This window comes from Ictidomys tridecemlineatus, chromosome 4, assembly GCF_052094955.1.
Source record: "Ictidomys tridecemlineatus isolate mIctTri1 chromosome 4, mIctTri1.hap1, whole genome shotgun sequence".
In the NCBI taxonomy this organism is placed as follows: Eukaryota; Metazoa; Chordata; class Mammalia; order Rodentia; family Sciuridae; genus Ictidomys; species Ictidomys tridecemlineatus.
Window position 1 is genome coordinate 63,460,353 of NC_135480.1, and position 15,866 is coordinate 63,476,218.

At 46.2% G+C, this 15,866-nt stretch overlaps 1 protein-coding gene across 1 annotated transcript; it reads right to left on the reverse strand.

Moving 5' to 3' along the window:
* Positions 1–7,255: 7,255 nt before the first annotated feature.
* Positions 7,256–15,065, reverse strand: Klhl35 (kelch like family member 35). The gene is made up of 6 exons (XM_005323206.4): positions 13,784–15,065; positions 12,521–12,705; positions 11,667–11,785; positions 10,035–10,223; positions 8,424–8,612; positions 7,256–7,584 (listed from the first exon to the last, which is right to left on the reverse strand). The coding sequence occupies exons 1-6, from the start codon at positions 14,668–14,670 to the stop codon at positions 7,396–7,398; spliced, it is 1,758 nt and encodes a 585-aa protein (XP_005323263.1). The 5' UTR covers positions 14,671–15,065; the 3' UTR covers positions 7,256–7,395.
* Between the last annotated feature and the right edge of the window lie 801 nt (positions 15,066–15,866).

A 15,866-nucleotide genomic window follows, 5' to 3' on the forward strand; every position in this document is an offset into this window, starting at 1 on the left:
AGCTTGGAGAGGAAGAAACAAAACTTACTGAACTGGTACAAAGGGAAAACTGTAGATGATGATGATGGTGATGATGGCCGCAGCGTTATAGCACAGGGTCAATGAACTGGCACATAGAAAACTGCAGATGATGATGATTATTATAGCACAGGGTCTCTGTCCCCACAATAGGTAAGGTATTAATGCTGAGCAGCTAAAGTTTTGTTGTAAAACTGTCCTTGGATCCCACTGGTGATAATGAGGCAATATGAAAAGTGCTGAAGTCTATTGTGGACTCTCCACTAATAGGTTACTGTCAGGCTCTTAGATGTTAGGTTGTTAGGATTCTTGGCAGCTGGTGACAGGTTGCAGGACTTGCATGGCTAAATCAGTTGTCCATAAGCAAGGAGAGAGCACCTGGATATGAAGGTTGAAGACCAAAATTGCACCATCAGTGTGTAGAACCAGGAGAAGCATAGAAAATGTGGTGAGGACAGTGGGGAAAGGGTTTTAAAGGGGGGAGTATTTGGGCTTGCAAACTTTCTATCACAAAGTCTGGAGCACACAGTGAAGTGTGATTATTTGTGGAGCCTCCCCACAATTATATCTCCAGGAGGAGGGCCAAGAAGTTTCAGGCACAGACCCCAGCTCACCACCTCCCGTCAGCCAGTTTTGCACTTTTAACTGGGACCAAGGATGCCAGTTGTGACTAGGATCTTCCTTTCCACATAAAATATATTTCTGGAGACATAATAGCAATAGTTAAGAACCCTAGTCTTTAAGCCAGTCTGAATTCAATACCAGTCCACAACTTTTTATGTGAGCAGGGCACATCAGTTAACATCTCTGCCTACTCCAGACTGTCTGCATGTAGAGCTCTTGGCATGCAGCAAGCTGCCTAACTCAGCAAGTGCCCAGTAAGTGCTGTTAACTACAGTTGACCTGTGAACAGTGTCGGGGTTAGAGACACCCCATGTGGTTGAAAAATCCCAGTATGACTTTTGACTCCCTAAAAGCTTTATAAATCCTTAACTGATAACATAAACAGTGAACACATGCTTTGCATATTATTATATTACTGCAGTAAAGCAATTTACTGTAGATACCAGTCATTCATTCATTCAAGAATGAAGCACTTCAGGGCATTTTAAGTGGGGCAATAATTGAGCTCCCTGTAAGAGCAACAGGACATGGCTCTGAATTATTACAGTTGTACAGTATTAACTAGTTAATTTTATGCAGTTATTTAATACTGCATCTTTTGGACTTTGGTGTGTGAGAGTGTGCCCACACCGCACGGGCTGGGCATTTAATCACTGAACCACATTCCCAGCCTTTTTATTTTTTATCTATTTTACACAAATTCTTGTTATATTATTTAAGGCCTTAATAACTTGCTGAGGATGGCCTTGAATCTATTTTTCCTGCCTTGGCCTCATGAGTTCCTGGAATTACAGTGTGTGCCACCACACCTGACTAGTGCTAAATCTTTCAACTTTGTAATAGACAAGTGTATTTCATGTAATGATAAAGTAGACTATATTTTATTCATGACATACCTGTCAATTTTTTTCAATATTCATAGGCTACACAGTTCATTTGCAAGCTTTTACAAGTTCTCACAAATCTTAAAAAAAAAAAAAGTTTTATGTATAAGTGGACATGGAAGGGCTGGGGATGTAGCTCAGTTGGTACAGTGCTTGCCTTGCATATACAAGGCCCTGGGTTCAATCCCCAGCACCACATAAATAAACAAATGGGCCTATGTAGCTCAAACCTGTGTTGTTCAAGGGTCACAGGTAGGCAGGTATCGATGTCCCCATATTATAAGTGGGAAATTATGCCTTTTGCCATGCCTTAACCCAGTTGCTGTCTAATGACTCCTGAGCTCCCATGTTTCTATGTACAAATGCAGCTGTTAGGGGCTGGGGATGTGGCTCAAGCGGTAGCGCGTTTGCCTGGCATGCGTGAGGCCCGGGTTCGATCCTCAGTACCATATACCAACAAAGATGTTGTGTCTGCCGATAACTAAAAAATAAATATTAAAAATTCTCTCTCTCTGTCTCCTCTCTCACTCTCTCTTTAAAAAAACAAAACAAAACAAATGCAGCTGTTACATTTCAAAGTGGGGCTTGCCAACACCGAATTATAAAAATATTTAGGTGCCATTGAGAATCAGCATTTTCAACCTCAAAGATTGTTTTTACTGTTTTGTCTACCAGCTCTTTCTTTGTTAATCAAAGCTACATTTATAGGGGCTGGGGTTATGGCTCAGTGGTAGAATGCTTGCCTAGCATGTGTGCAGCACTGGGTTTGATTCTTAGCACTGCATATAAATAAAGTCCATTGACAACCAAAAAAAGAGTAAAGCACCTAACAGTCTACAAAGTACTAAAAAGAAAAAAAAACTACATTTATAACATAAGCAGCATGGCTGTGGTGAGGAAACAATTTATATCCTGTTAACATTTTATCTGTTCAGCATTCCTGTAACAGGAAGATTACATTACTAACCCTAGTTGACAGTTTAACTCATGCAGTATGTATCTTAGGAGGATGGCAGTTTCTCTTAGGCATTGAAAATATTTAGGATATCAAAATTTTCATTTCTGATTTGAGAACAAGTCACATGAAATCTTAGGTTAGGAATGACTTATCAACAGCCTAACCTGGCCAGGTGCAGCTGGGCCTTTGTTCACTGAGCAGGGAGTATACTATGATAGATTTATTTCACTCTCCCTGGTGGGTCATCCACTGTCCTGAGCAACCTGCTCCTTAGCCCTTTGTGTGGTGAGCCAAAGAGCTAAATCTGCATCCAAAATTGCCTAGAGAGGACAGAGCTCCCTGGTCTTCTTGTTTAAGGATGTTTTCCTTTTAAAAGGAGAGAATAGGCACAATGATAGGGCTGCTTTCCTGCTTGGGTGGTTCAAAGGAAATGGATTGCTGACTCTATGGTTTTTCCCTCAACATACCAGGAAGGGTGGTCATCATTGTTCACTGTTTTGGTGCAATGGACACCCCCATTTATGTTTTAAGTCATTTTACAAATGATTTACAGAACTAAGAGTAATAGTAAAAAATAATTGCAAGGTTTAACAGGCATTCAAATACTCAAAACTATTCAAATCTTAACAAATAGCATATTTTTGAATATACTAGAGATTACTGGACCTTTTAAATGGATGAATTTTATGGTATGTTAAATATATTTCCTTAAGGCTTTCATTCATAAATATATATCTATGTGAAGATACATGTGTGTACATGTAAATTAAAACAGCAGATAATTTCATGTATTCCTTGTCTTTGGAGATAAAATGAGCACTGTCCCTTAAATGCAATGAAGTAGTCTGCCATGCCTGAAACTGGAACATATTCATCTTGTAACTACTGATTTCAGATTCCAAATACATCTCTAATAGGCTTTGATTTATCATTGCTTTCACTGTTTTGTGTTTGCACTTGTATCCTCAGCATATAATACTTTGAAATTTTTGATGGCTCATAATTTTATTGAGATGGCAACCATTTTCTTTATTCCATAATTATAAGACATTTTTTAGACTTAAAAAGGCCAATTGTAATGATCAATCCATAGTTTTAAAAAATATCTAACCAGGTACAAGGCACATGCCAATAATCCCAGTAAGTTGGGAGCTTGTGGAAGGAGGATTGTTAAATTGGAGGGCCAGCCTCAGCAATTAGCAAGACTGTGTCTCAAAATATAAAAAGGGTTGGGGTTGAAGCTCAATGATACAGCACCTCTGGGTTCCATCCCCAGTATTAAAAACAAAATTATCTATCCCATCTGTTTCCCTCTAGTCACCTTGGGCACAACTGCTTTCAGCCTTTCTCTGCCTATGAATTGTACCTAGTAAATTATGATGCATAGTAACTGTAAAGATTTGTCACACCACTTTTTGGCAAAACAGGATGGTCCAGGTTTTTGTTACAAAAAGAGCAATAAAATCTTCCTGTTATGAATAAACTGGATGAAAATACCATTTTTTTGTGTGTTTAGAAATAATTCATTCATTACCAAAATGAATCTAAGAAATATTTTTGTTTATGTGAATATTGCACCACCATTCTGGAGTGCTGCTATGTGTCTACATTCGTTTTCTGATTTATATGATGTCCTCTCTCAATTTTCTTCTCCTTTTTCATTATGAGTAGAAAAATAAGAAATCCTGAATTATCAGTTGATGTTTCTGGACTTCTAAAAGATGATATAACACTTTGGGAAACACAATAAGGAAACTGAAGGATGATATGATAGTGGTGATTTCATTTTTACTATTGCATCTTCCTTCTAGGTAATACCATCATCCTTCCATTATTATCTTAGCATAGTTTGGATTAAATCGTATGAAATAATTTTTACAATGATGAAATAGTCTTTCATGGTATAAGAGTGTCAAAATCTTGATATGTTTAAATTTATAAAAATCCTATGAATCTATGGTAATTGCAAGATAAATTGAGCTGCATTCTATATTTAAATTTTTTTTTTTTTTAGTTGTAGATGGACACGATACCTTTATTTATTTTTATGTGGTGTTAAGGATCAAACCCAGTACCTCACACGTGCTAGGTAAGCTCTTTACCACTGAGCCACAGTCCCAGCCCCATTTTATTTTATTTTTTTATATTTGTTTTTTAGTTTTCGGCAGATACAACATCTTTTGTTTTTGTATGTGGTGTTGAGGATCGAACCCGGGCTGCACGCATGCCAGGCAAGCACGCTACTGCTTGAGCCACATCCCCAGCCCCCCATTCTATTTTTAACATACAAGTTTGGTTATTGTTCTTTAAAAGACTACTAAGAAAGAGTAACATAAAATATCAATTATAAATTGCTAGAACTCAACAACTAGATTTGGGTCTGGGGGTTATTAAGCCTCTGTTCTCAACTGGGAGAGCATGTTAACCCTGCATGGCTGCTGGGTGTGTTGGTGCATGTCTGCAATCCCAGCTACTCCCACTTACCTGGGAAGCTGAGGCAGGAAGATTGTAAGTTCTAGGCCAGACTGGGCAATTTAGTAACACCCTGTCTCAAAAAAATGGGCTGGGGATGTAGCTCAGTGGCAGAGCACCCCTGGGTTCAATCTCTAGTACTGCAAAAACAAAACAAAATACTCTGCATGGCTAAGGGGTCTATCTATGCTTAAGATTTTCATGGTCTGGCCTCCTAGAGAATGGTAACAGGCTCTCTCATTCAAGAGTCAGCCTTGGATACAGAGGGCAGGGAAATCGGAGCCAAGGAGATTCTCTGTATGATCTCTAGCTAACCAATAAGTCCTAGGAGATTAGAACACTTGATGTGTTCCCTTCTGATTATTTTCTGGTGAGCCTTACTCTTTAAGGGCTTAAACCATGTCTGACCTCATCCAGTTAGAGGCTCAAGGGCAGACAATATCCTATCAGACCAGGATTTCTCAGGGTGGAATTGATGGTAGTTTCTACTTCTTTCTATACAACTGTGGTGTGCTCAACAAGATTGTTTCCTTAGCAGAGCCTGGGTGAGGCAGCATGGAGAGCAGCCTTTGGAGAAGGCTGGGCCCAGGTTTGAATCCTCACTCTGCCACTGTTTACCATCCCAGTAACCTTAAGTAAGTCACTTCACAATTTTTTTTTTTTTTTTTTTGTGTGTGTGTGTGTGGTGCTGGGGGCCTAATCCAAGGCCTTGTGCATGCTAGGCAAGTACTCTACCACTGAGCTATATCCTCAACCCCATTTGACAATTCTGTTTCCTCATTTGTGAGGATACAGGCAGATGGTGATAGTGCCTACCTCAAAGGTATAAGGTACAAATCCAGGAAATTTGATTGAGTGTATTTTGTAAGTGGCCTTTTTTTCAGGCACTGAGGAATAGAGGTGAAGCTCACAACAGGCCTTAGGGCCTCCTCGGGGTGTGTTTTAGGAACTTAGAGATGTCACATAAAAAGCCTGGGTTATATGCTAGGTGATAAAAGAGGGGCAACAGATATGGAGCACAAGAAGAAAGTGGGTAACTCGGGTGTAGAGTATCAGGTGTGCCTAGGCACACAAAATAGGAAAGAACATTGACACTGGGGACAAAATGGTGAGCATGGAGGAAATGGGGCACTCTGCCTGGCACAGAAAATATCCAACTCAGGTAAGATGCTCTTTTTGAAAGAGTTTGCCCTGGATGTCCTTTTTCCTGGATAGGTAAATAATGTGGTACCTTCTTAGTTTTGTTCTGTTACTCATGGGGTGGAATAGGCAGGGTTGGTGGGTCTGGGCTTCCCCTCCCCTCCCCCTGCTGCCATTATCAGTTGTGTCCAGATGGTCACAGGCTCCCTAATCTGGGATAATCGGTAGGTCACAGCCCAGCTGGGACCTGGGTCTTTGTGTCTGGCTATGATGTGCCAGCCCCAGCTGGAAAGACTGCAGACAGGCCCTGAGGCTCTGGAAGATGGGGAGGGCAGGGGGTCTGGCCCTGTTCTGGAGGGAGATATGAGGAACAGATGATAACTCCTCTTCAAAAGGCAACCTGAGCATAAATAAGGGGGCTTCTGCAGATGGGCCTGGCCAGGGCTTCCAGCCTTGGGCTTAGCTTCAAAATCTGCCTGGTTTGTTTTGTTCCCTCTCTATTAAGCACACCCCGACCTACCCAGCAGTTTTGTCACTGCCCCTAGAGCCTCAGACCACACCATGTGTTTATAATGGCATCAGGAACTTGTGCCTAATATTGATGTTGGGGATCTGGCAGGTCCAGGTGCACAGCCAGGCTGGCTGGGTTCTCAGGCCTGTGACTCTGGTGCCCTTCATCCTTCATGAAATATTTCATACTTTTAGAAAATTTCCAGTGCTGTTTTGAAGGTAAATGAGGTAATGAGTGTTTTATGGGCGGAATAGGTATCCCTCTAAAGTTCATAATGGAACCTAATACCTAACGTATTGTGAGGTTTGGCTTTTGGGGAACTCATGCAGTCACTTGAGACTAGTGCCTTTTTGAAGGGAGATGCCTTGCCCACTTCCATTAGGTGAGGTCACAGCAAGAAAGCGCCATCTATGAAGCAGAACCCTCACCAGACACTAAGTCTGCTGATGCCTTGATCCTGAACTTCCCTACACAACTGTGAAAAATAAATTTCTATTGTTTATAAGTTGCTTAGTCTGATTATTTTGATACAGCAGCTTGATGGATTAAGATGGTATAAAAGTGCTTTGAAAACAATAAAAGCAGGGAGCAGATGTTAGGGATTGCATCTCCAGGCCATGGAGGCTCACCTTGGAATACACACACACCAACCTTTGAATGAGGTTTTATTTTCACAAGAAAAGGGGGCAATAAGTTAAAGGGCCATTGACATTGGAGGTTCCAGGAGGGGAGAGTGGTATGCCTGAGTTCTCCCTGCCTGTTCCTGGCTCAGGCAGTCCCAATCTGAATCACCTGCCCAGGCTCTGAACAATAGTAACACAGCCATGGGAGCTGGTACAGCGCTGCAGGGATGGCTGGGCCTCCACCTGCCCACTGCTGGGGTCAAAGGTGAAGACCCTATCGGTGCTTTCCCCATGATCATCCCGCCCGCCGAGGATGTGGACCTTCCCATCACACACAGTCAAGCCACAGCTCTCCTGGATGGACAAAGAGAGACAGTCAACTCTGGGGTCCAGCCTGGGGCTCCCTACTGCAATCCTAGCTGGCCAGACCAGATAATAGAAACTTTCCCTACAAACGTAGGGAGGCAGAAATTAGAGTTCAGGCTCTGGCTTGACCCTTCTTAAATGAGGCATAATCAGGTCATCTGCAAAGGGTGAAGAATAATAGTACTTTCTTCATAGGGTACTCTTCCACAGTTAATGGGAATAAGTATGTAAAGCATTGTACATAGTGCCTTACGAGGCATAGGCAATATTGCCCGGGATATAGTAAATAAACTGGGAATGATAATCACACCACCAACACCTAAGAAGCCAGAAATCTCCTGGTTCTTAGGAATGCTGAAGGTCAGGATTGGCAGGGACCACCAGTCCAACCACACCTCCCCATAGTCTCTGGAAGGAGATAGAAAGTCCAGGAGACAAGGAACTATAGGCACCAGAGTAGCTGACCTGGACCTCCTGTTTGTGGTACTACTGGAGCAAGTAAACTTAGCAGAATCCTCCCCCACTTCCCACTGCACAACATGTTGTCAGCTGGTGGTCTTTGGGGGTAGGAAAAAACACTGAAGGGTCATTAAGATCAACCCTTCACTCAAAGATACAGCACTTGCAGTTCTAGGCTTTGCCTTAATATGTTCTAATCGGTGGCCTTGGCCTCTCTAAGGCCAGCTGCCTCATCTGTGAAAGTTTGATCATTACTGGGAGGACAGAGCTAGAGAATCCTGTACCATGTAAGACCCACCACTTCCAAGATCCACTTTCCTGAATGGACCATTGATTGCCAGGGCCCAGGCTAGGGATCCTCCACTTACCACGGGACTGGGAAGGACAGCAGCCTCCCCCCAGACATCTGTGCCAGGGTCATAGGTGAAGATTTTGCTCAGGAGGCCCCCCACCACATAGATGGTACCCTCAAGGGAGACAGCTTCAAGACACCGCTGGGAGAAGGGCGCTGGTGACCGCAGGCTCCACTGGCCTTCCTTGGGGTCAAAGCACTGTACCTGAGGGGCAGGAAAGCAGTGGTGGTGAAGCTTATCTCCAAGTGCCCCATTGCTCGTGTCCTGCCACTTCGTTCCCCAGGGATACTCAGCACACCACCAATATCAACCAGGCCTGGGCTAGTGTTTGGAATGTAGAGACCTACTGTCCCTGCTATCAGCCTAGTTCTGCTTTCTATGTTCTATCCCCAATCCCTGGATGCCCTTTGTCAAAAGCCTCCTCATCTTTCAAGGTCCAGCTCAAATGTCACCCACTACTAAAGCCCTTCGGGGTGTTTCCTGCCTCCTCCACCAAAGGAACAGTATCTTTAATGGAGGAGAAATTAGGCCCTAATGAGATTAATCATCTGAGCCCAATATCAAGCTGGGAGAGGTTCATGTCCTAGCTGAAGGTACTATCCATATTCCTCCTTTTTCCTCAACAGAGATTTGTCCCTGGTTATATACATTGTCAATCCTCTTTCATGGTGCTCTGGGTGTTCCAGCTAACGCACCTTGCAGCCTGCTGCTACAGCTGCTACAGGCCTTTCAGGGGTGCACACCTGTAGCTGGCTGCCTGTTTACCATTACTATCTTTCCTCAGTTGTATCCTTAGAGGACTCCCAGAATAGCCTTTAATAAATGAATGCTACATGAGAAGGTGTGGAATGGCACCAACCACTACTGGTGTCCCCTATTCCACTCCAGGAAGGTTTGCTGGAGAAATGGGGTCCTGGGAATAAGGAGGAGTGAGGGTTCCTAATTTGGAAAAAATTTGGGTACCAGGACCACAGGCTTATGAGGCCATCAGGGGAGGGAGGGAGCAGCCATGAAAAAGATAAGTTTTTATTCACAAAAAACTAAACGCTATTATAGATTAGTAGACTATAGTTCATCCACCCAGGGGATGTTACAGACACTGAAATGATGACCATTAAGTTCTAAGCATGTGGAAAGTGCTTTTACTTAAACTAGAAAGCAGAATGCAAAATTTTACAGTAAGAACATAAAACTAATACAGAAAAGCAAAAGACAATTCGTGGAAACCTGGAAAGCAATATACCAAAATATTTGTAGTACTTATGCTTAGGTGGTGGAGCTGTTACCTTTCCTTCTAGACTTTCAATGAATGTATTTTTGGAGAGGGATGGAGAAAAACACTTCAATCATACCCCTGCCCTCACTTCATTTTTAAATCTATGAGACCCATATGGATGGGATCAGCCAGAATACTCAAGTCCAGGTGTGCTGCTGGTGTGACACTCGGGTCATTTCTCTGAATTTGTTGCCGTGCCTGAAATCTTAGGCTGACTCCTGGGCTGCTGATGTGATTGAGAAAATGGACCAGCACACGCAAACACCCAAGTTTACGGCTGACGCACAGTAAACACCGCTGATTCCCTATAACTTCTAATGCCCCTTCCACGCCCCTAGACCTGCACCCACCTTGTCGGTGTTGAAGCCATCCTGCCCAGCGCCCCCGATAACGTAGAGACGACCAGCACAGGTCGCCACCGCCGCAGAGCTCACCGCCTCTGGCAGGGGTGCGGCCGCGGTCCAGGTGTTAAAGAAAGGGTCATAGCGCTCCATGCTGCGCAGGCGCCGAAGGCCATCGAAACCACCCACCGCGAACAGCTGTAGGTGAGAACATCAGCGGCGTCTGGAGTCAGGGCCATAGGCGAATCTGCGGCTCCACCACTTTAGTCTGAGTGGGCAACTATCACCACCCCAGCTTCCAAATTAACATGGGCAAATCTTAAGCACAGACACCACCTGGGCATCTTTCACCCAGTTAGGGAACTTGGCTGAGATGCTTCCTCTCCTTAACTGGGATAATGAGGCTGGTCTCTAAAATGACTAATGAATGCAGATTACAAATACCTGATGCTTACTAATAACAGCTAGAGTATTACCACCTCCATTTAATCGATGCTAAAAAGTACTTCTGTGCCAGGCTTGGTGGCGCACCCCTGTAATACTGGCGGCTAGGGAAGCTGAGACAGGAGGGTCACAGCAATGACGAGGCGCTAAGCAACTCAGACCCTGTCTCCAAATAAAATACAAAATAGGGCTGGAGAATGTGGCTTAGTGGCATCCCTGGGTTCAACCCCTGGTGCCAAATAAATAGATTTTTTTTTTCCTTCCTTCCTTTTGGTACTGGAGATTGAACTCAGGGGCACTCAACCACTGATCAAAATCCCCAGCCCTTTCTTATATTTTATTTAGAGATAGGGTCTTCTGAGTTGATTAGGGCCTTGATATGTTGCTGAGGCTGGCTTTGAACTCCCGATCCTCCTGCCCCATCCTCCAAACCATTGGGATCACAAGCGTGCACTGCCGAACCCAGCATTTCTGTGTTTTTGAATTCAGGATGTAGTTTATAAAGATAATTGGCAGAATTTTTTTCTTTTCTTTTTTTTTGTGCTGGGGATTGAATCCAGGGGCACTTTTATCACTGAGCTACAAACACAGTCCTCAAAAAAAAAAAAAAAAAAAAAAAGGAGAGAGGGCTAGGGTTGTAGCTCAATGGTAGAGTGCTTGCCTCTCACATGTGAGGTACTCACTGGGTTCAATCCTCAGCACCACATAAAAATAAATTAATTAACTAAAATGTATTGTGTCCATCTACAACTATAAACACACACACACACACACACTATATATATATATATAAAATCATAATTATACTTCCAGACAGGATCTCCCTAAGTTGATGAAGATCTCCCTGAATTACTGAGGTTAACCTAAACTTGCAATCCTCCTGCCTTAGCCTCCCCAGTTGCAAGGATTACAGGCATGCACTACCAACACCCAACTAGAAGTTTTTGTCTTAAGTGGAAGAGTCAAGTTTCAAACCTGGACTGTTTGGCCCCACAGCTCACACCTTTGACCACTAGCCTGCATTATTACAGTAATGGCTATTATTGTTAGCATTAGTATTATTATGTGATCTTAGGCAAGTCCCTTTCCTTTCTTGGACCTCAGATCCCTTCTTACTTCCGGAGGTTCATAGCCTTCCCCCAGATGGTTCACATCTGTGTCTTGGGTCCCACGGTAATAATCACATTGTATGCCTACCTGACCCTGCACAGCTGCCATCTTGTGCCTCCACCTCCCCTTGTGCAGCGAGGCTACTTTGATCCAGGTGTGCAGATGGGAGCTAAACATCCACATATCACGGCTGTTGATATGACCCCCTAGGGAGAAATAAGCAACCGTTGCCTCCAGGCCCTCTTGCTATCCCCAGCACCCCCCAAAAAACAGAAACACAGACGCCCAAAGGAAGGGTTAAGGATAGAAAATAGAAAGGACATCCTCTGAGCCATTGTAAGACCCTCTGATCCCAGACTGCTTTGAATGAAGAGAAGATCTTGAGTTAGGGCTCTTGAGGAACAGAATAAGGAAGAAAGAGATAATCTTCACTGGGTACCTTGGGTGCTTTGTACTCAGGGAAGCAAATGTCGGGGTGGGGACTCTAGGCAAGGGTAGGAGTTTCAGGAATGTTCTGGAGACCAGGGGAAAGCACAGCCATCTGCACAGGGATGGGGGAAGGGGTAGAGGGTAAGGCAGTAATCCTACATCACTTCTGCTTTCACCTTCATGATTTCATTTCCATTCTCAACCCTCCATGAGTAGCAGGAATTATGATACCTAGTTTCCATAAGCAAACTCATGAGACGTGGGAGTTCAGGAATGACCTGCTGAATGCCTCATGTTCTGGCTCCCAAGCCCAGCACTTATGCTGCTGAAGGACACCACTAGCTACACCAGTGTGTCCCCCTGCTAGACTACATACCTCTTCTGCCAATATCTGTAGATTATCAGGCAAAGTCCCCGCCCCTGTCTCCCGACTGGAGGGGAAAAATAAAGGGGCGGTGTGCAGGAGGCTCTGAGCCAATTCTGTGGGGCTCCTGCTGTGGCCCCGCCCTCACCAGAAACGTAGACGTCATTGCGAAGAGCACAGGCCGCAAACTCTGAGCGCATGTAGCCAGGCAGGCTGGGCAGTGGGGTCCAGCGCTGGCTCTCTGGGTGGTATGCATCGGCGAAAGGTAGCTTCAGGAGACCCTTGCGGTCACAACCACCAATGACCACGATCACTTCAGCCAGGTCCATGAATCTGGCGTGGGGATAAACCCAAGGCCTGTTGACCAGCAACCAAGGTGTAGCCCTTTCTCACCCTCTTGCTGACCACACTACAGTACTTCTGCCCTGCCATACCTAAATACCCACCTCTCCAGGGACCCCAGTGAACGCCATCACTGCCAACCTTCCCTTTGGTTACCAATGGGAAAAGGCCACGAATTTTATTCTGTTCACTTCTGAGTTACAGAAAAAAAAAAAGAAACTTTAAAAAGTCCTTCCCCATAAAAAATCACCTCGTTTAATCATTATGACTGTGGTAGGAGGTAGGGATTACTACCCCTTTTACAGGGGAGGAAACAGGATCACAGGCTACAGCTTGCTCAAATCCAGATCCCATTTCGTCTGAGACGAATCCATCCTCTTCACACTTTTCTGGCTTCCATCCCCCAAGCGATCCGGTAATTTCTTTGAATAGGACTGCTCACTCTTTCAGCAAAGCAACCCTTCCCCGAACCCCTCCACCCTTCAGGCTTCTGATCTCACCCGATTTTCCAAACCCTTAACTCAGCGGTTTCCTTATTCCTTTGACAGTAAGAATTATCTCTGCCCCAGTAAGGCCCTGATCTTACTGTTAAGAGATTTAGTGGGTAAAAGTGTCATCCCCTTCTTTTGTCCTTGAGGTGACAGATCATCTTGGACTACTCCACCCATAGTCTCCTGGTCTGGCATTCTGGGGATTGGGGTAAAACCCTTATTTAACTCTCCATGTCCCCGCCCATTTATATCAATCGCTAGTCACTGGGCTCCTAGAGAGCAAGGGTTGTTTCCAAAGCACTCACTTCAAGACCTACAGAGTAAGCACTCAGAGTTATAGATGATCTGCAAGAAAAAGAATGTGTTCCAGGACGACCTCAGTGCCTCTCCCAACTGCTCTGTTACCTCCTGGAGAGCAGTATTCTGGGCACTGGGCCTATGAAATGTTGCACGAATGACTGAATTTCATTCAAGACGCACGACTAAGTGAATTAAGTAATGGTGAAAGAATGAGCGGGTAGTTGAAGAACACGGAACTAGCGGAGGGTGGGAGGAAGGGAAGCGGCGGCCGGCCGTACCTCCGCGGCCGGGCCCGCAGCGCGCCGACCTCTGGGCCCAGGATGAAGCTGGCGCGGGCCTCGAGCAGCAGAGGACGGCACTCGCCGCAGGCCTGCAGCAACTCATCAGCTTCCACTTTCTCCAGGAAGTAGGCGGGCGCCAGCAGCGGGAGACGCACGTGCTCCAGCAGGCGCCGCAGCTGCCCGCGGCGGGCTGGCGCGTCGTGCCGCACCCAGCGCATGGCTGCCTCGAATACCGCCTCTTCTCGTGCCACGCCCAGCGCGGGGTCCGCCAGCAGAGCCGCCACTTCGTCGGGTGCCAGCTCCAGGAAGTCAGCGTGGCGTGCCACCTCGGAGAAGGCTTGGCGCAGCACGCGGCCGCAGCGCTCTGCCAGAGAGGCGAGCGAGAAAGCGGCGGCTACTCGGCGCAGCGCCAGGCTGTTGTGGGCGCGCAGGCGGCCCTCGAGGAAGCGAGCGCAGACCTCGCGCAGGCCCACCACTCCCAGCCGCTCGGCCAGCGCCAGCACGGCGGCCGCCTCCTCCTCGGCGCGCAGCCGCACGCCCGCGCCGTAGACGTAGTCGAGCACCACGGCTAGCGCCGCAGCCGTTGCCCTGCCTGTCGGCCCGGTGCCAGGCTCCTCGGGTGACATCTGTACCACGGGCACCACGGCGAGGCAGCGCTCAGGTCGACCGGCCCCGAACAGGCTGCGAAAGTAGGCGCTGCCCGCGCTGAGCGCGGCACGGTGACAGGGGAAGTCGCGGCCACCGGCGCGCAGAACCACGTCGGTGAGGATGCCATTTCGCCGATACGCGTTGAGGGTCTGCAGGACGCGCTGCGCGTGGCAGGACGCTTTGCACGGCGCCTCGCAGCCCCTCTCGGAATCCTGCGGCCCGGGAGCCTCCCGCATCCTGCAGGGTGGAGAACACAGCGTCGGGAAATTTTCCTGCGAGGCTGGCCTAGGATCAGGAGGCACTACTCGCGACCCAAACCAGCCACTTATTCTTTAGTTCGCTCACTGGTTTACTCTTGCACGCACAAACGTAACGTGTGCTTGGATTCATTCAGACGCTCTTCTAACCAGACTCGTGGCTCTAATCTAGCCTCTGCCCTATCCGTACCACCTCCTCCCGTCACCCACTAAAGCCATATTGCCCTTTTTTCTTCAGACTTGCTAAGCTTTTTTCTATCAGTCTCCGCAGGAGGCAGATGGCAGGCTCTCAAATAGGGTAATTTGTGGAGAGTCCAATAAAAGAACGGTTTACAAAAACCTAAGCAGTATTTAGGGATAGAACAGTGCCACGGGGTTACCAGCAGTAGGGAGTCTTCATCACCAAGGTCTGAAAGAGGGAGGGTTCCAGGAACATGGACAAAATATCTCTATAAGGACGGTTCCATGACAGGAGCTGCAGTATTTGATTAAGGGTTTCAGGCTATCTAGGGACCCCAGTGTGTGCGTACGAATGTGCACACAGGTGCGTAATAATTATCTCCCTTTCTCCAACTTTGCTGCTTCTCTCCCGTAGGTGTAGGTACTTCCTGTTGACCAAACTCTGATTATATTTATTTAATGTCTGCCCCACCATCACAGCACAGTATCATGCTATAGTAAGTGCTTAGACCTGTTCAAAGTCGAGTGAATGTAATGAAACAAGTAATTATTCAGAGACTTCCCAGAGGTCACAGTTTGGCAGAGGTCCCCTGGGGGAAGTATGAAGAATCTAGGGAGCTCACAGAATGGGTAGTAAACTCAATTTGAGGGGATTCAGGGGAAGTGTTCCTGAGGGGTCCTTCAAACTGAGAAGGCTGGGTAGAATTAGTGAAGCCAAAGGAGTAAGGGGAAGGTACCTACTGTTGTGGGGAAGTGGAGAGAACCTGGCTCTAGCACTCTGACCTGACTCAGAGGGAACCTCCCCTTCAGAGATTTGCTGCTAGGAGCAAAGGAGGGGTGTTTGGAAGAGCTGCACTCCACAGACTGAAGAGCTGTTCCCCACTGGTTAGGGTTTGGACCTTATAAGCATACAGCCCCTGCTTGCACCCCTCTAGGATGGGGAGCACACCTTTATGTCTTATTCCAGGGAAGCTCAGCTCTGCACTCAACCCCTT